General features: G+C 40.2%; 1 protein-coding gene across 1 annotated transcript in view; it reads left to right on the top strand.

The window, feature by feature from the left end:
- Positions 1-20,159, top strand: part of LOC149450060 (zinc metalloproteinase-disintegrin-like VLAIP-B) — a 111,158-nt gene extending 90,999 nt beyond the window's left edge. Inside the window, exons 16-24 of the mRNA XM_089692494.1 lie at positions 127-271; positions 640-720; positions 4,301-4,376; positions 5,065-5,167; positions 6,561-6,651; positions 10,051-10,092; positions 10,564-10,596; positions 10,678-11,112; positions 16,387-20,159. Coding sequence (XP_089548620.1) covers positions 127-271; positions 640-720; positions 4,301-4,376; positions 5,065-5,167; positions 6,561-6,651; positions 10,051-10,092; positions 10,564-10,596; positions 10,678-11,112; positions 16,387-16,413 — 1,033 coding nt within the window. The 3' untranslated portion in view covers positions 16,414-20,159. The remainder of the gene's footprint in view (positions 1-126; positions 272-639; positions 721-4,300; positions 4,377-5,064; positions 5,168-6,560; positions 6,652-10,050; positions 10,093-10,563; positions 10,597-10,677; positions 11,113-16,386) is intronic.
- Positions 20,160-21,344: the final 1,185 nt, after the last annotated feature.

Genomic DNA, 21,344 nt, shown 5'->3' with positions numbered 1-21,344 from the left:
CTAGAGACAGAAATAAAATAAACGCCTTGCGCAGATACTGTAACGGTATAACTGCTTTTTTCATTTGATATTTTATATATTGTAATCCCAAAGAACATTCTTACATGTTTTTTATTATTTGTACAGGGATATAAAGTGTGGAGTGCTGTACTGCTCTGGAGGAAGCAACAATCCCAGAATAAATGCAGCTGTTGCTACAATTTCCAGTTGTCGGGGGGTTTTACACGAGGCGGGAATGGTGCAGAACGGAACAACGTGTGGAGAAGGAATGGTAAGCACAGAAAAAAACGTAAATAAACGTTATACATTTTTAACTGATGTATAGCTGCAAAAATCTTATCTGCCAAAGGAATCCCTTATATCTGGTTAGTTGAGAAACAGAAAAAGATATAGGTGTCTGTCTGTGTGAACAATGAGGTCTTTCATGATACCCAGTGCTTATGGTAACATCTGTATACACACTTAGATATGTTTCAGGCCCAGAGCATATAAAGAACTATGATAGATCTGTCTTTTTCTGGGAAAGAGCTGCGATATTGATCGTCTTTAAGTACCTGGCGGTGGATTCACTAATACCAGTAGTTCTGAAATACTCCTTGTTTCTCCTGAATATAATAATTGTATACATCTTTCTTGTAGGTTTGTTACACTGGGAAATGTGTCAGCATAAATAGTGCCTACCGCTCAGTAAACTGTTCTGCTAGCTGCCCAGGACATGGGGTAAGACCTTACATGTTGTTGGTTTGTGTATACTAAAAGAAAACATGCTGAGACTAATACAGTTGCAAGAAAAAGTATGTGAACCCCTTGGGATTACGTGGAGTTTTGCATGAATTGGGCATAAAATGTGCTCTGAACTTCATCTAAGTCACAACAATAGAAGAACACAGTCTGCTGAACATAATGCTACACAAACATTAGATGTTGCCATGGTTTAATTGCACATAACATGTAAACATTCAGAGTGCAGGGAGCAAAAAGTATGTGAACCTTTGGACTTAATAACTGGTTGACCCTCCTTTGGCAGCAATAACCTCAACCAAACGTTTCCTGTAGTTGCAGATCAGACCTGCACAACGATCTGGAGTAATTTTGGACCACTCCTCTTCACAAAACTGTTTCAGTGTAGCAATATTCTTGGGATGTCTGGTGTGAATCGCTCTCTTAAGGTCATGCCACAGCATTTCAATCGGGTTGAGGTCAGAACTCTGACTGGGACACTCCAGAAGGCGTATTCTGTGCTGTTGCAGCCATTGTTTTGTTGAATTACTTGTATGCTTTGGGTCATTGTCCTGTTGCATCACCCATCCTCTGCGGAGCTTCAGTTGGCGGACAGATGGTCGTACGTTTTCCTGCAAAATGTCTTGATAAACTCTGGAATTCATTTTCCCATCAATGACAACAATCCGTCTAGGCCCTGAGGCAGCAAAGCAGCTCCAAATCATGATGCTCCCTCCGCCATGTTTTACAGTGGGGATGAGTTTTTGATGTTGGTGTGCTGTGCCTTTTTTTTCTCCACACATGGTGTTGTGTGTTCTTCCCAAACAACTCAATCTTGGTTTCATCTGTCCACAGTATATTTTGCCAGTAGTGCTGTGGAACATCCAGGTGCTCTTTTGCAAACTTCAAACGTGCTGCAATATTCTTTTTGGACAGCAATGGCTTCCTCCGTGGTGTCCTCCCATGTACTCCATTCTTGTTTAATGTTTTCCTTATTGTAGATGTGTCAACAAAAATGTTAGCATGTGCCAGAGATTTCTGTAGGTCTTTAGCTGACACTCTGGGATTCTTCTTTACCTCATGAAGCATTCTGCGCTGTGCTCTTGCAGTCATTTTTACAGGACGACCACGCCTAGGGAGAGTAGCAACAGTGCTAAACTTTCTCCATTTGTAGACCGTCTGTCTTACCGTGGACACATGAACATCAAGGCTTTTGGAGATACTTTTGTAACCCTTTCCAGCTTCATGCAAGTCTACAATTCTTGATCGTAGGTCTTCTGAGAGCACTTTTCTGCGAGGCATGGTTCACATCAGACAGTGCTTCTTGAAACCAGTAAACCCAAAACAGGTGTGTGTTTTTTAAGGGCAGGACAGCTGTCAGCAACACATCCAATATCATCACACTGATTGGAGTCAAGGTTGGCTCATTCCTGGCTCCAATTAGCTCTGGGAGAAGTCATTAAGCTAGGGCCTCACATACTTTTTCCTCCCTGCACTGTGAATGTTTACATGTTATGTGCAATTAAACCATGACAACATCTAATGCTTGTGTAGTATTATGTTCAGCAGACTGTGTTCTTCTATTGTTGTGACTTAGATGACGTTCAGAGCACATTTTATGCCCAATTCATGCAGAACTGCACGTAATCCCAAGGGGTTCACATACTTTTTCTTGCAACTGTATGTGGGCTGCCATTTTTTACCTCTCTTCTTTAAAATGCTATTTACCTGGCTATCATACTGATCCAATGGCTTCAAAACATTCTGTGTCACTTCCTCAAAAGACATCTATAGTTAAAGACTATTTATTTTTTCTGACTTTCCTGCGCTACATACTTGTCCTAAGTCGGTGACTAAAAAACATGAAATCCCAAATCCAGGAAATTTTGAAAATTATTCCTTGCAGTGGGGCTCGGTAAGAAAATCTTGTTTGTCAAATCCCCTAGATTTAAACAAGGAATTACAGTAAGTTTCCCAGAGTTAGGCTTTAAAGCCATTATCAGCACAACAGTTGGGCAACTAGCATTTGTAGGCATAGGGGGAATTAACAAAGAGTAGTGCAAGCTTTATGGCTGTGCTACTCTTTTAAGCAGTTCAGCTGCATGATCTGATTTCTCTGACCGCCCTCTACTCCCTGCTTAGGTTGTGGGAAGTTGCACTGTGGCGTGGTGATTGGCATTCAAGTTTACTGCAATCGGACTGCAAAGTTACAAACACCTTATCTGTAGAGCACAGCTAAGCTAATCATTCACAGTTCAGTACAGTTCAAGTTGTGTTTGAGTAGAGATGCCAACAGTGTCTGTCTCAGAGGTAGGAACGTGGCCTGGCCAGTCCATTCCCAAGCAGGGAGGTTTCCTTCAGGATAACAAGTCCCTAACCTGTCCTTTCTCGTCTGGAACCCTTCCTTACCGCTAAGTACATTCCCTAGCAAGCTGGGTCTCTCTTTGTACAGTAGGCACTTGAAGAAAGCGTGCCAAAACCCAGGGGCAGGGACTGATCTAGACCCTGATGACCCAAGATGGCCACCAAGGGCCATATGGCTGCAGCGTAGCCAACTGGAATGCCGATCCATTGACCAAGGAAACCATAGAGAAACCATGTTTCCCTTGACTTCCTCTCCAGGCTATGGTACCACTATACTTGTAGGGGTTTTCTCCACTGTGGGTGGCGCTCAACCTGAGGGCAGGAGGAAGAAGGCAGATAGGGCTCTACCAATGTAGTGTGCAGAGAGTCATGTAAAGCATATGTTTGCAGTTTGCATCATGTACACCAAGTTAGGTCTGATGGGGAACTGCGTCAGTTTTCTATATTGAAAACCTCCATAATTTCTTTGTTAAAGTGGTAATAAAGTCATGTGCTTGATTTTTACCTATAGGTAAGCCTTATTACAGGTTTACCTATAGGTACAGTATATATCGCTGAAACATGCACCGTTTAGGAGATATTCACTCCAGTATCTGTGCTGGGTTCTACATGGACTGTACCGTCCATTCAGAATGCGCAGGAGTGACGTCATCATGGCCTGGTCATTTATGCAGCAGAAAACCCAAAAGGAAGACTGGGTGAAGATGGAAGTGCCGCGACCTGTGACAGCGCTCCGCTGGAAGGCTTCGCTTTCAGCTAAGTGCATACTAGCACATTATGATATAAAAAACCTAGGGGCCCAATTTTGTTTTTTTCTTGCTTTTGATACAGTTTACTATCGCTTTAATTAGGTGCAGAAGCCTCACCAGTTTCTATTTAACTCTGAATTAGAAATTGGAACAAGCAGTGCAGACAGACCCAAAACCGTTCTTTCTGCTTTCATGTGGAGAAAGCCACTCAGAACTATTTGCTGCACCGTTATAATGGAACAAGAACCTTTGTTAATTCCCCCCCCCCCATATTGAAAAAAGGGATAGGTATGTTTCTGGGCTTTCTTTTTATAACTTCTTATTAGAAACCTGCACAAACCAAAGATTATAATTGGTTAGCTGAAGCATATTCTAATTTTATATAGGTTACAGCATGCCATTGCTTTTTATGAAATACATTTGTTTGTGAAATGGTAATTTAAACTGTCTTACTTGATTTCATTCAGGTTTGTGACCATGAGCTGCAGTGTCGCTGCCAGGAAGGCTGGGAACCCCCTTACTGTGACGTCATCTCTAGAACCAGTATGTATATTGTATCACTGAGACAGACCATTAGCCCACCAGTGCACCTCTAATGATCAAAGTCCCCAATGTCAAAACAGGAATATATGCCAGGCTCTTGCCATTCAAGTGTAATTCAATGGGCTATACTGATATTTATAGCATGACAGCTGTTAATTTCAACACTGAAAATAATATTCTAAAAACTGGCAATTTTGATGGCAAATAACACTCATTATAGCATGGCAAATTCAGACTTTGGTTACTTAATGACAAGACCATTTCAGCTGAGATGTTAATGAGAATTGGACAGAGGAAGGTGAGAAGGCTGACAGTGCCACTTGGCTTGAAATCTGTGTCCTATTGGAGAGATTTCCCTTCACTTCCTTTCCCATAGCCAAAACAGAAGTTAGGGATTCCCTCACTTTGGAGGGATTTCCTCTGATTGTCACCAGGGTCACCAGAAATAGTGTCTCCATTCCTGTCTATTCGTTATTTGGAATTTTCTTTTGCTTTCACTCTAGAGAATAAAAAAGTAAACAGGACAAATAGAGAGGGTAGCATTTTTGTGTAAACCATAAAAAGCCACAGTAGCTGTAGTTTAATGCAGAATAACATTACCTTATGTTAGATGACCAAAAAAAAAAAGATTGCATCTCATAATTTAGCGTCCCATTCTCCTAATTTTATTCTTTCTTTGTCTTTCCAGATATTGTGCTCATCGTGGTTCTGGTCTTGTTCTCCATAGCTCTGCTAGTTGGACTGGTGTTGTTGCTGGTGTTCCGAAAGAAATTAAAGCGCTGTGGACAAAAGTACGAGCAGCTGTGATAAAAATATGAATGAACGATAAATATAGGGAATAATAAACCACAAATTTAGTCTGTGCATGTGGGGAAACAGACCTGGTGAGGTTTCCTAGAGCAATAGGAATCCTTTTTTGCATTCTTTAATCTGCTGCCCCCCCCCCCCCCAAAAAAAAAAAATATTTCTGGAAGGTGATCAAAAATGGTAATACTGGTGTATTTTGACATCCTAATTCCTCCTAAATGCTCCGTATGGCATTTTTGTGTGGTTAAAGATGAGCAAATATTGTATAAACAAAAGAGCAGTGTGTATTCTTGCCTAAATCCTTGGGATCTATGTATGAAAATTGCCACGCAAGTGTCTTAAAGTGGTTCTAATGCCTAAACATTTTTCACCTTAATGCATTCTGGTAAAAAATGTTTAGGCATCAGTATTGCTCCCTCCTCCAATCTGCCTTTACTCACTTACTGCTCACTCGATCCAGCACTGCACCTATCTACAGTGGCTCCGCTGCTGTAAGTCAAATCCTGTGATGAGGGAGCAGGGGGGCAGGGCCAGTCTCTCTGTCTATGTCTAAGGATGTAGGCAGAGCGGCTTGGGATCGAGCCCACATGAGGAGCCCCATAACAATCGGCTTACTATGGGGGCCAAAAAGGAAAACCCAGGAGTACCAGCAGGGGGAGCCCAGAAGAGAAGGTTCAGGCCTGCTCTGTGCTATGGAATTGCACAAAGCAGATAAGTATAAACCTGTTTGTTATTTAAAGAAAAAAAAGAAAGTAAGGGTATAGTACCTTTTTAAGCATTCACACAGGTACAACGAATGATCCCTGGATTGTTTGTAATGTGATTTTCTCCTATGATTGTCAGCTACATCTAGTGTCATATTTTAATTTTTTTTTTTTTTTGATTGAGGTAATTCAGAAAAATACCACATTATAGCACTAGAGAGAGCTGACTGTTAGATGAGATAGTCAGTCATATTAAAAACAATATGGAGGTAATTTGTTATGCCTGTGCAAATGTTTCAGACATCTACATGGATTTTTGTTATACATAAACCCCTTGGTGCCCTTTGTGTTTCTTCCTAATCTGTGTGGTGATCCAGCATGAAACAACCCCCGTATCAAGCTCTGCTACTGGCTCCATTTTAAAATGTAATAATTTGGTTTGCAAAGGCATTTGGCTCACACAAATAATGTGATTTATATCTTTGCTGGCTATTTTAAAATAAGGGTCTTTGCACCCTGGAGTTCAGTTTGAACTCTGTTAGATGTGATCACGCCCATATCTAGCAGATTGTTCGAGGTCTCAGTGTGATAGTGCCATAACCACAGTGATTTTCCATGTTATGCATCTCATCTCATTCTGTACAAGTTGTTGACCGTTGCTGTGTCTTTGCAGATCTCCATCCACAATATCAGGGGCCACAAACCCTGTGTACATTGACCAGAAGCCACAGAAAAAGGCTCGCTCTAATCTATCCCCACCACAGGTAAGACTTCATCAAAATTTATTTCTTCTTACCCAACTCGATCAAATCACTGAGCTGCCCATTCCAACCCTTCAGATTTTTTTTTAAATATTTAACTTGCATGAAAAGAAGGTGGAGTGTTGCTAGGTCAGTGCACAATTTCTGGCAGTTTATCGGGCCCATATTTCGTGCAAAGGTGCCTGTAAGCACACATGCTTTGGTGCCCAAGAAAGCCCCCTCTGATAGGACCACACTTTCTGCACAGAATATTGGCTTGTTTTAGTAAATCCTAAGGAGGCTTACAATGTTGGAATATAGCGGCCAGTTCACTACAAAAGTTAGTGTTACTAAACCGCAAACAGTAAAATCAGTCTGTTTATGCAGTAAAGCATGCTTGTTATATTCACTGTGGAACCTAAAGAGCTAATCCTACGCATTGTGTAAAAACGTTGTTTGACCTTGTCTTCTCCGATCCTCCCCTTCTTCCAGTGCCCCCCCCCCCTTATCTCCTGATTAGACATATCATGTTGAGTCACCCTACACATGCTCAGTTTGGTGTGTATTGCTAGAGAGGTGTTTTTTTTTTTTTCTTTTTCTTGGGAGAGAGCATGTGATCAGCACAGGGCCAATCAGCACTGTTCAGACAGAGAGTCAGGGGTTATGCAATCTCATAGGGCAGTGAGAGGAGAATGAAAATTCCTCTTACAAGCTTTAACCAGTGCTCAGCTGGACACTGATAAAAGTTACAACAATGCTCTAACTGCTGATGAGAAAAGGTATTTAGCAGTTTATATTTACTAAAATAATTGCACTTCCGTGTTCTGTGTACTGTGGGAGACCGGATATAGTGAATGCAGGGTCCTGGGTTTAGTAACACTTTAACAATCTTCACTCAATAAACTGAGTGAAGGTTCAATTCAATTACACAATCATGTGAAGTGCAAATACATGTTTGTTGATTTAATCTGTGCATGATTGGGTATAAGTGAACAGAACCACAATTTATGTGAGTGAAGGTTCTCAGTTCCTTTAGTACATCAGCCTCAAAGTACAGAAGTAGTATTCTTTAGAACGTAATACTTAGCTTTGTAGAGTACTGGAGGTGAAAACGATATGAGATATATATATATATATATATATATATATATATATATGACGGGGTGACTCCCAGGAGATCACAATGGTGATGCTCCGTGGTCGCTAGGAGCAGGAAGCCGGTTTTATCAGATTTTAATATTCTGTTTTTTTTTGAGGTATATGAACGTCTGAGCTTTATCTTCATCTCTACTTTGGAATAGTGAGCACTTGTTCATCAAGATTTGGATATCACGTGGGACTTTTTTGAGTTTTTTATGTGAAATTTTGGACATTTTATTTATTTATTTGGGACTTTAAGTTTGTCTATTTAAGTCGGTCGATATAATGTATACTGGTACTTCAGGGGAAGGATAATGATACGACTTTAAGGGATATTAATGTGTTATGGGTTTGTGTTTGCTGACTTATAATTACATTATATATATATATATATATATATATAAATTCTTTTTATTGAAATTTTGTAAAAGATTGATACAAACTCCCTGTGGCTCAACCCACACAGGGGAATTCATCTGTAAAAACTATTTCAATCACAATTTACCACTGGTATCTAATTCTAATAACTATTCCTGTTTGTTGGCTCATGTAAAGGAGGAAAAAGAAACCTTATGTTCTCTCTGGTTTCCACCCTAAAGGGTAAGTTCACCTTTTGTTAAAAAAATAATAAATGCACATTTTTTTGCAGGTAAAAAAAATGTGCATTGATGATTTTTTGTTGCAGGTGCCTGTAAACCATTGCACCAGTGATCAGCAGATCGCTGGTGCCATGCAGGTCTCCTGCAGATCTGTCAGTATATCTGCTTGCCTGTACGAGCAAGCAGATATACTGATCGGAAGACTCAATGAACTACCACGGTGCTCAGTGAGCCATGGTAGTTCTTTGAGAACTGCAAGCCGACAGCCGCTATGGCTGTTGAGACTTGTAGTTTCTCATTCACAGAACACTGTGAATGAGTGATGCGGCTGGGTGGACAGAGCCCCTCATGGCAAGGTGTTGTTTGTTTGTTTGTTTGTTTTTTTTTTTTGTTTTGTTTTTTGTTTTTTTAAGTTGACAGCTAGTGGGGAGGAGAAGATCCTGGCTGTCAAAGTGGGGGACTGGTGGGGACCAGTGCTTTCATACCATGTTACATCCTAAATATGGGTGTAACATGTTATAAAAGGTGAACTTATCCTTTAAAGGGGGAACGGGGGGGCTTCCTTAGCATACCACCACTCACAATATACCACCACACCATGCTGTTCAATTTAGGAGTGCAAAGGACGTTGTGACAACACAGTAACTCAACTAAGTTAAATTTGTCACCTTAGCAAAGGAAGTGCTTGCATACACTTTGCTGGTACGATTTCCAGGAATGTTTTTATTGAAAGCGGGAGATATAAAAAAGGAATAATCCCCACATTGGCACTAAAGGGGTGTTTTAAATAGTTCAGAAAAGCTGTCTGGAGATGTCTGAACTCTTTTAAAAATTTTCTGCACACACTGCTTTAATATAAACGAATGGCTGTGTGTATAACTCCTGATTGTCTAGTACACACAATCAGAAAATCGGTCTAAAAATACAGCTTTCAAAGTGATCATATGATAATCTGATTGTTAGTACATGGCTCGTAAGAGCCGATCACGACCGTTCATGTGATATTATCCAAAGGGATATACATGAAACTTTTTCTCGCATGATAACAGAACAAACAATTTTCATTTAATCAGTACAGTATTTGTCCGAAAAAAAAACAAAAAAAAAAAAAAACGTAAGACCAACACCATGCTCTGAAACTAAAGGCTACATTATATCTCTTCCAAAGTTGTATTCTGTCATACGAAAATTTTTGTAACTTTATTAACCTCTTCAGTGTGCAAAAAAAGTCTGATCATGTATACGAGTCTTAACACTGACCATCCACCTGTATATTTCTTGTGCTTGTCTATTGATTCCCAATCCACTCTAAACAGCATGGATGAAGGAATCTTCCCTGCCAGCTATTGCATTCTGACAGCTGGCACCCACCCAAAACTCGATGCTTTCACTTTTCCGCTGCCAATTTTCAGCTGTAGGTCCTTAGGTACAGCTTCCTCTCCAGCATGAACAGTGTGCAACACAGTAGTGACATTACCAGATTCTATTAAACTAGCATGCAGAGATAGCAGTCATAGTTATATTTTAAGATGTAGACTATTTTTTTACAGGAGGAAATCAAAAGGGTACATATTTTGCATACCTTCTCAGGCAAAATTAAAATTTTGCAATCAAAAAATACTAAAGTTTATTTTTTAAGATAGTCCAATTGCTTGTACTGAGTAAGCTCTTTTGTCCCTCACAGCCACAAAGCAAAGATGGATATTGGGCCCCGCAGTACTCTGTGGTAAGTACACACCAATCTTACACTCATCAGTTAGGTCTTTAGGTGTGCACGCAAAAAGATCCTGCACCTTTCTGTTGGGAGACATACTGTATATTGCTCTCTGTGTCAAAGCTGAGGGAAATTATACTAAACTTCCTGTTTCAGGGATGCAACAGAAAGTGAAAGGAATTCTCTGCAATGTCAAAGAAAATTCCGCTTTTTGGAGTTGTCTCTGTACTATGTACCTTCATCTTGAAGTTTCCTTTAATGCCCTATCCTGGTGACAAGTGTATACACACTTTTTTTAGTTTTTTCTTCTCATTTTCTTTGCTGACAAAAACAGCTATCAGGCAGAAAGCTCTTATTTAATCTTTACTCAGTACTGCTAACACTGCTCATTATTACTAATAATTACCTAAATGGTATATCTTTTAAATACAGGTATGTGCAAACTTAATTTTTATATATATATCTATTCTGTTTTGTCAACAGACCACGTCAGTAGAACTTAGTAAAAAGTCCCCAGTAAGTCGTACCATTAGTGAGAAAGTGATTAAATAGTTTGAATTATTAAAATGTGATATTAACATGAATGTCATATTTTAGGCATTACAGAGGCCAGCCACAGCTCCACCACCTGTACCAGCCACAGCACCACCACCTGTACCTGTTGCCAAACCAGTACCAGCTGTGGCTCTACCACCTGTACCTGTTGCCAAACCAGTACCAGCTGTGGCTCTACCACCTGTACCTGTTGCCAAACCAGTACCAGCTGTGGCTCTACCACCTGTACCTGTCACTAAACCAGTACCAGCTGTGGCTCTACCACCTGTACCTGTCACTAAACAAGTACCAGCTGTGGCTCCACCACCTGTACCTGCCATCAAACCAGTACCGGCCACGGCTCCACCACCTGTACCTGCCATCAAACCAGTACCGGCCACGGCTCCACCACCTGTACCTGTCACCAAACCAGTACCGGCTACAGCTCCACCACCTGTACCTGCTGCTAAACCAGTTCTTCCCACTCCCCCAACGAAGGTACATCAAATGAAATGGTTGTATTCAGCTGTCTGCTATAATCTGCAGTATGTACTTATATACTCCTACTAAGAATGTAGCTTTTTATAAACCCTTTCAGGACCCTTCAAATTTAAAGTGAAACTGGTATGCGAGAATAATTGAGAAAGAAAGCATACAAGAAATAATACTAGAAAAATTAATCGGATGTTTTACTGTTAAAACATTTCAAATAATGGTCTTGTTTAATGCTCTTGGCAGATCACTCTTTTAAATGGTTAAATAAACCGCATAAAGTAGTAAACGCAGTGATAGACCCACCACAACCATTGTTTTCCATATGTATCACAGTAAATAGGTGCAGCGCTAATAAATATATGAATATATACGGTATATACTGTATGTTACAATCTCAACAAGTGCAAAATGGATGATATCACCTAATGGTGATTAGTGACAAAACAGAAGTGCGTTTAAAATACGCAATATGAAATCCTGCGTCATCAAGCAGTAAGGGCTCCCTATGACTATGTGCTTTGCACGAAACGCGTCAGAGGGGCTACAGCAACTGGACATCTGACCACCGTTGGTGGTCATTCTGATCACATGGTCAGTACCTTTTTCATTGTTATATATTGATTGTACCCACTATTTGGAATAAAGGTACTCTATACAGTATCACGCTATGTGGTCTCTTATTGGGCTCTCCGTGTGAGTGCCATCATTCGCAGTGCCCATACAACAAAGAGATGACCCCAGATGGTGATACATGCTAACGGACCAGGGAACCCCATACGCTGATGTGCCTGGATGGTGATTTATGATGTGATCTGACCTGGAAACAGATGACCTACTTACTGCTTGATGACGCAGGATTTCATATTGCGTATTTTAAACGCACTTCTGGTGAGTGCGTATTTCATTCATTTGAATCACATCATCCATCACTCCTGGATCAGGACACTCGCGCACCTGAAATTGTGATCCCTCAGGATCCACACATTTATCACCTTGAACTGTTGTCACTAATCACCATTAGGTGATATCATCCATTTTGCACTTGTTGAGATTGTAACATACAGTATATACCGTATATATTCATATATATATTAGCGCTGCACCTATTTACTGTGATACATATTAAATTGGAGGTTTTTTATGGTTACCTTTTTTGGTGTTCCAGCAGCTTGATTTTTACTCTCTAAAGTTAAAGGTAGCTCTCACTTAACACCCTTTTATCATTGTTTTCCATATATCAAGGAGAATACTGCAGTGTATAATCCATGTTGTATGAAGCTTTCTTTATAGTCACATACATTTTGACAGTTGAAATGACACCCCAGTATGAGTGACTTATGTGTGTAGATCAGTGGTTGTCAACAGGAGATATTGGGGCCTCAACTGCAACCTTTGATCATTGTGTTCAGTATATATAATGCTAGAGGGGACTTTCAGACTGCAGACCTACATGAGAAAATGATGGTCCGCCACAGCATTCATTTTGCAGGTTTGGTTAAAGACTGGAGATATGCTGCAGAAGACCGTGAGAGACTAGAAACATGTTAAACAAGGCTACTAGAGACGACTGCTATTACCTCGTTACAAATCAGTGCTTTCAACTACTAACTGCTGGGGTTCAAGGGCTGCACAATAGCCACAGGTTGGGCACCAAGAGTATAGATCTACTCACACAGAGTTCTACAACTAAAGACATTCTGAAATTATACCAGGACCAAGGCCAAAACAAGTTTCACACTGAACAAGCAGCTGTGGGGTCCTGGATTTAGTTCCCACTAGGGCCACTATCTACATAAAATTTATATGGATTTCCTCCAGAGTGATCAGAAGCCCAAATATATACTGGCAGGTTAATTGACTTCCACTCGAAGTGATCCTAGTTATTATGTATGACTAAAAGGAATAGTATGGTTAGGAGCAGAAACTGATTAGGGTGTACTATGTACCTTTACCATTATTAATGCTATACAGGATTTATATAGTGCCAACAGTTTGTGCAGTGCTTCACAAAATGAAAGCAGGCATTATAGGTACAAGACTATTCAACACAAGAGGAATCAGAGTGCCCTGCTCATTAGAGCCTACAATCTAAGCACGGGAGTCAAGTGATACAAAATGTATTAACTGTGGGGGATGAGTTGATGGGGTAAGTGAAAACAGTATATTGGTTAGAAGCAGGATAGGCTTCTTAACCACTTGCCAACCGCAGATAGCTGAATGATGGCTTGACTGCAGCCGACCAGTGCTCTCCTGTCCTATAGACACAGCTGATCACGTGATATGGTAAAAGGCCAATCACACGTTACCACGTGATCAGCCGTGTCCAATGACACACTGATCACCGGGAAATGCAATTGCCGGTTATCGGCTGCACTTTCCTCACACTGTCACAGCGTGAGGAAAGTACTGCCAAGAACTGGCAGTTGTCAGAGGACGGATCAGCATCAATCATCAGAGCACTGATGATCAGTGCTACCCACCTGTGCCCACCAGTGCAGCCCATCAGTGCTGGCTGTCAGTGCCGGCTATCAGTGCTGCCTATCTGTGCCACCTTATCAGTGCTGCCTGTCACTGCCCATCCGTGCCAACTATCAGTGCTGCCTATCAGTGCAGCCTCATCAACGTACATCAGTGAAGGAGAAAAATTACCTGTTCGCAAAATTTTATAATAGAAACAAAAACTTTTTTTTTGTTTTTTTTTCAGCGGTGAGTAAATACCACCAAAAGAGAGCTCTATTTGTGTGAAAAAAAAGATAAAAATTTCATATGGGTACAATGTTGCATGACCACGCAATTGTCATTCAAAGTGCGACAGCACTGAAAGCTGAAAATTGGCCTGGGCGGGAAGGGGGTATAAGGGCCCGGTAGGCAAGTGGTTAAAGAGATGGGTTTTCAGGGATCGCCTAAAGATGGACAGATTAGGAGATAGTCGGAAAGATTGGGGTAAAGAGTTCCAGAGTATGGGAGAGGATCTGGAAAAATCTTGGAGGTGAGCATGGGAGGAAGTGGCGAGGGAGCTAAAGAGTAGAAGGTCTTGAGAGGACCGGATAGAAAGATTTGGTTGGAATTTTGAGAACAATTTCCAATGAGAACATTGCATAATATAGTTGTGTTAGGTAAATTTAAAAAAAATAAAGTAAAAAAATAAACATTTTATTAAAGTGACATGATACAGCCTTTCATAGTAAAAACATCCTTATAACTATTTTGAGTAATGACAAAGCCATGGACTGCCTGTACATGAAATGCAATAATATAATCTATCATCAGCATGCTGGTAGAAATTGTATATTATTTTTTACCTTGTGAGTGGCTGATGTTAAATCGGGGCGTGTCGGTTCTAAAGTTGTTATCACAATAATCACCTGCACAAAATAATTGTATGTGGGTGAATGTTCTGTATCCAAACCAGGGGCGGACTGACAACTCATGGGGCCCCTGGGCAATAGGGGATCATGGGGCCCCTGTGTCCTCACCCACACTCAAACCACACCCAAAAAAGCCTATGAAAGGTACCAGGGGCATCTCATGGGGCCCCCTACTGACCCCAGGCCCTCGGGCAGTGCCTGAGTTTCCAAATGGTCAGTCCGCCCCTGATCCAAACCTAACCATTACACACTTGAAAAAGACTAAATAGAGGGTACTGACCCTGTAGCTCAAGCTAAGCTCTAACCCAAAACTAATCCTTAACTTCTACTTATCTCCTAAACTTTTTTTTATCTCAACCTAACAATTAACTTCATATAAATGCCTTTACGCTGATTCTAAACCCAGCTCCATAAATTCAAACCATAAAGCTAACTTTAAAGTGGACCTGTTCTACCTATGAAAGGTGAAGCTTCCCCTAAAGCTGACTTTAAGTCTTCCATTCAACTTTATTTCACTTGACACCTCCCCCCTACCACATTTTGTCAACATGTTTTTTTGTTTTGTTTTTTTTAAGAAATACTTTTTAATACACTGGGGCTTTTGCCTTTTTTTTTTTTTTTTTTTGTCCTGGCAAGAATGACTTTGCCCCGGCAGATAACGTCATGCAGGAGGCTTTGGCACTAAACCCCACTCTGCATATCTGCATGTTAAATATTCAGCTCCCTGCACATACTGTTTTAGCTATGGGAAATTAAATGAAGGAAATCTCCCCAATGGAACAGACTTCCCTACTCTATCCAAAATGTTCCACTTTAAAGATCCTTTCTCACCAATGTGTGTTTTAACATGATTTATTTATTACAGGTACTTGTATAGCACCGTCAATTTACGCGGCGCTTTACACTTATATTGTACATTCACATCAGTCTCTAACCCTCAAGGGGCGTAAAATCTAAGGTCCCTAACTTACATTCATACATACACATACTAGGGCCAATTTAGACAGGAGCCAATTCACCCATCAGCATGTCTTTTGGAGTATAACATGATTTTTATTGTCCTGATTTTGCATGTATTGAGTTGTACTGCATTTGCATGTATTGAGTTGTACTGCATTAAGAACGCCGGTTTAGTTTGAATGGGCCCTTAATGTGCATGAAAAAACAAGCCTATACTGGTTTTGGCCAATTATCACCACAGCGCACAATGCATATACATTAATGAAGAAGGGCAGGTGTGTTTTGATTATACTTCTATGCGCATTCTATTTATCCACATCCCATGCCTTGAATTACAGTGGTTGTAAACCCTTACATACACCCAGTGAAATGACTGCCATCAGGTGATGCAGAGAGAAAATATATCCTCCTACATAAGTTGTACCTATTTATCTGCAGTCTTTTCTTTTTTACATCCCTTCAAAGTCCAGAATTTATAAAGTTTGTCTAAATTGTCAGAAAAAAGCTGAAATTACACATTGCAAAGCTCTGAGTAGAGCTCTGAGGGCTGATTGGAGGGAAGAGACACACCCCCCTTTCACACACCACACAGGAACTTAGCTGAGGCTGTCAGTCAGCTGGAGGTCCCTCCCCTGTCACCATTTTTCTCTTTGTGTCAGGAAAACTTGTCACATGTGACTTATGCTGATGGCAAAGGAATGAGGTAGTAGACAGAAATGACAAGCACATGCTATAGAGAGATATACTTTGTTCATATTTCATGTCTGAGGTTTACAACCATGTTAATGCACACCATAGCACACGTAAAATGCACACCGTGGAGAAGCTCAAAAACCTTTCCTTTTTACAGTTGCCAAGTAAATAGGGAATAAACAAATGATGATAACCTTAGGAGAACATGACTATATCATTCTCAATTCTTTTCTCCTTTTTTTTTTTTTTTTTACAGGCACTAAAGCCCCCAGTAAAAAAATAACATGGACAACCTAAAGGACGTTGCTTGAAATCCCCCTCTGTGTTTATGACTTGAATAACCCTGTATGGACTGACAGCCAATCTACAAGTCAAGGAATAGTACACATGCAGTACACATTTCTGAGGGTTGCAATAATGGACTCTGGCACCGCAAGGATCACCCGGAAAACTATTTGATCCAGTTTTCCTTATAGGCTTGGACATTTTTTTTAACTCTATTTTTTTTAATGCATTGAAGCATATTTTTTACTGTTTGAAAAAAAAGCTTTTAATTTAGAGTGTTTGTCTCTACTATGCAAAAAAATACACAATCAGAATGAAGAAAAAAAACTGGAATCCCCACATCCACACAAGCTGGGTGGATGGGAGGTATCCTCCCTACTGTGCTATTGTATTCTGAGAGGGGGTACTCCTCTGCTGTCAGAATACATTGGTCACTACTGCAGTGGCTGCTCAAATGAAAATTTTCCAACAGTCCAATTTAACAGAAGTTGATCTACTGATCGACTTCTGTTGAATGGAGAGGGCCATGCACACAGATTGAAATCTTGTTCAGTAAGGACTGGACACATTTTCGATCTGTCTGTACCCAGCTTAATACCAGAAAGTGTACATACTGCTTCTAATTAATGTATTTAGGTTATATAATTTTATTGTACAAGGATAGGCTCTTTAAATGAATGGTCTGGCAGCAGGGTCACTTTAAACACCAATCATCCTGTAAAATTATGTACATACAATGTATTTAATGCATGCTAACTTCCTGTAAAAGCCTCCCTTTGGTAGATATCCAAAAGCCTTGAGTTTGCTACTGGGTGCCACTATCCTGGATGTGATATCAGCAGACCTAGTAGACTGAGCTGTCTCTCAAGTGACACCCTTGAGAGACTTTTTAAACGCTGTACCCAAAAAGCTTGCCTCTCCTGCTGCCCGCACATCTCCATTGAGGAGAGATCCCTGGCTGAAGTTTTTTCGAGACTGACACTTCCAAAAGCGTCGATCTTCTGCTCCCCTTCCACGTTCAGTGGTTACTCCTGCTGACCCCAACTTCCTATAGGACACAGCACTGACATGGGGTAAGTGGGAGAAAGTACTGAGTGTCAAGATTTCTTTTCAGTTGGGCAACAATTGATGGCTAGGACAGCAGGAGAGGTATTTACTTTCTTCTTTACAAGGACAGTATTTATTGCCATGTTAAGTTAGGCGACAGGTTCTCTTTAAAAGAAGACTATATCCCAGAACCAAAAATTTAATTTTATGTAAAAGTGCTACTCAAAAGCAATCGTGTGTGTGTGTGTGTGTGTGTGTGTGTGTGTGTGTGTGTGTGTGTGTGTGTGTGTGTGTGTGTGTGTGTGTGTGTGTGTGTGTGTGTGTGTGTGTGTACACTAAGAAGCTTTTTTTTTTTTTTTTTTTTTTATATACACATTTTACCATTAAATACTATCAGTAGCTGGCTACATAGAAGTTGGATTATATTATTCCAGGGTTTATGTTCTACAATCTGTTACATTCCTTCAGATGATCGTTTAATAGACACTAAAGTCTTCTGAATTTTAATAAGAATTTATTGTTACAGAATCAAAGGTCTCTATCTTAGGAGGCCACAATTTTTACTTTGTTTATTAAAATGTTTATATTTATGTGACTCTTTTAAATAAAAAAAAATATATTTAAATATCGGTCTGAAACACTAGGACTTACCTAAAGCGTATCTAAACCCAAAAATGAAATTTTGACATATCGCAGTTTATCAGTCCTTTAAAAAAAAAAAAATATGAAACAGCTGCATTTGTTTTCAGTCAATCTGTTAATCCTGCAATTAATGGTTTGGTTGCCACCCAGGTTGGACTTCAAACATATCTTCCTCTCTTCATCTCTCTTACATGAAGGGTCTCCCAAGTTTTCTAGGTGTATTGACATCTAAGGACTTGGCAACTAGACAATCATTACTGGGGAACCCTTATAATAAGGCAGCCATAGATTGAAATTCCAACATCCAAATTTAATTTTTTTTTCTTTCAAGGTGTTTTCTTTGAAGTAGAACACCACAGTTTATCTCTTTTTTTTTTTTTTTTTTTTTTTGTGTCCTAAACTATTGAATGATCTACATTGTTATTTTGAACATGCAATCTCTATATCAAGTTGAAACTATGGCTGCTTTTCACACTGACCAGTTTTTATTCTATTTTTGCGTTAAAAAAAGCTGAAGAAAAACACGACACACCTAATGGAACTCTTCACACTTTTCAGTTGCAGGTTCGTTGCATTTCTCAAAGTCCTGCAAGTTGCATTTTTGGTGCTTGTTTGGTGCTGTAAAAAAAATTCACCTCCTCATTGAAATTAATAGAAAATGCATCAAAAAGTACTAATGGCTGGCAGTGCTGATCGGATGCCGGTCAGATGCTGGTTTACCAGCATCCCTGTTCGACAGAAGCTAGTTGAGAGACCGATTGTACACGTGGGCCGAAAGTCAGCTGGTTCCTGCTGAACGGACAGTTTTCTGCCAATTTATGACCCATATGTACCCAGCTTAAGGATAGGATAGGAGGTCAAATATCCTTGAGGTTTGCCCTTTGAATAATTTCTGCTTTTCAGATTGACTGTAATTTTCTGTTGACTAACCGCACCATTCTCACTCAAATCCGCTGCCAGACCCCCTGCAACTACTGTGCAAATTTGCACAAAGTTAAGACTTACACATGGTTGAGAATGGGTCCCCTTGCCCCCATGTGACAGTGCTCAGGTCTGGCAGTGGCTCGCCACTCAGGTACCAAGCACTGTTCACTATAAGTAGGCAAATACACGTATAACTCAGGCTCTAGTTATTCTCAGTAGAGCACTCCAGCTTGAAATACTCTACAGGCACTAGTGAGTACCATTCTGTATCCTGGTCTGCTGGCAACATGAAGGAGGACTGAGGGCACCTGGCCCCAGGTATGGAACCACTGTCTGCCTGGTTGTGTATAAAGCACTCTATCTTAGAGTAGAAAACCAAATTTGGTTTTCTATTTATTAAAATGTATTTTATTGCACCAGATCTGTGCGCTTTCCTTCTTTCAGGTTTCCTTAAAAGTTATCTATGTACTCTTGTGCTGTCCAAAAAAAGATGCAAATTGGTCTGGGATGGAAGGTGGACCATATGGTTATTAGTGATGTACTTTCCTAAGAAGGATTGTGCTAGGTGCAGATTGATACATTTTTTTTCTGCTTTTGGATTTTAAAAACCTTCTGTAGGAAAATAATGGTTACCATCTGATTGTAGCTTCAGGTGACACCTGCATGCTTTATTTAATGCCTTACTTTGTGTTACAGAGTTTGATTGTATATGTTAAGACTATTATGTCTCCTTTTCAACCACTCTAAAATTTCTCATTTCAACTTAGTGTAGAGGGGTTGGTGAATTATGGTGCCTGTGAGCCTCGCATAGACCTGAATGTGTAAAGGAATGCATGCATACAGATGTAAATTTCCAAAGGCATACAGTCTGCATTCAGGACATTTAAAGCCTCCTACACCCATTCATGTCTATAGACAGTGGTACAGAGCACCAAGTGCTCCTGGGTACCAAAATATACCAGTGCATGTAAGGAGAAATGCATCTGCGTGTATGAGCAGATTTAGCACATTTCACTTGTCTTCTATCTATAAATTCCCTATTTTCTTCAGAGCGTCTGTGCAATGGTTTTTCACACAGATTTTTTTAGTTAAACACCTATAGTGAATTGTAATAAAATGAATATATTTTAAGTGGTTTCATGTAGTGTCTTTTTTCCAATTAGCAATTATGATGGCAGCAAGATTTCATGGGGTTCCTCAGTAGTGAAGATTGTTCACTTTGCAAAATAAATATTCACTTCATATAAAACCCTTTTTACCAATACAGAGTACAGATATTTTCCTGCTTTCTAAGGAGAGAGAACAGTGAAAGCTGTTTGCATTCAGACATATATATCTCTAATTGAAAGCCTGTTTGAGTGGTAAACAGCAGGCAGGGAGGGGGATATAGGTTAGTTCATTAAGTCATTGGTGGAGATTTACTAAAACTGGTACACACAGAATCTGGTGCAGCTGGATAACCTTAGTTCCCCCACCCACCTACGCCCCTTTTTCCCCCATATACTGTCTGTCTGAAGTGAGCCTAGGTTAATTGTTTTTTTGTTATATTTGCCTGGATTTCAGTTCATACAACATAACTCAAAACAGACGTTCACCCACCCACCCCTCTCATACACTCCACTCCTACCCCTCTCTTCTTTCACAATTGGAATTTTTTATTACCAATTTTGGGGAACACATAACTGCACTTCCTGGATTCTCACCTAGGCTACCTGCAGCCTCCTGTTTTGGAGCAGAGACACCCTGTGAAGATCATTGAATCAAAGCTGAAGGTAAGTATACTTAGTGGGCCTTATTGAGGGGGATGTGGCAAACAGCCTAAAAGACAACTTTTTTTGTCTTTTAATTAATGTTCACATCTATACGTGTTGGAAACACACACAAAATCGCATGCTTTCACGTGCATAGAAACCCAATTCAGTTTAGTAGACGCACAGCGGTGCCATTAATTGTTAATGGCACCCCCATGCACCTGCTAATGTGTGCACACTTTTGTGTGGTTGGTAAGGTGCAATTTTGGAAAAGGGTCAGGAACTTCTTTTCCCCAATTCTCGTGCATAAGGCATGGAAATGAATTGGATTTTCCAATCACCTCCATGGCCACAGGTATATAAAATCAAGCACCTAGGCATGCAGACTGCTTCTACAAACATTTGTGAGAGAATGGGTCGCTCTCAGGAGCTCAGTGTATTCAAGAATGATACTGCAATAGGTTGCCACCTGTGCAATAAGTCCATCCATGAAGTTTCCTTGCTACTAAATATTCCACGGTCAACTGTTAGTGGCATTATAACAAAGTGGAAGCAACTGGGAACA

The sequence above is a fragment of the Staurois parvus genome, unplaced genomic scaffold (genome assembly GCF_062004578.1).
Source record: "Staurois parvus isolate SC_StPar_1 unplaced genomic scaffold, SC_StPar_1.0 ptg000586l, whole genome shotgun sequence".
Classification (NCBI taxonomy): domain Eukaryota; kingdom Metazoa; phylum Chordata; class Amphibia; order Anura; family Ranidae; genus Staurois; species Staurois parvus.
This window is presented reverse-complemented; position numbering and strand designations above follow the sequence as displayed.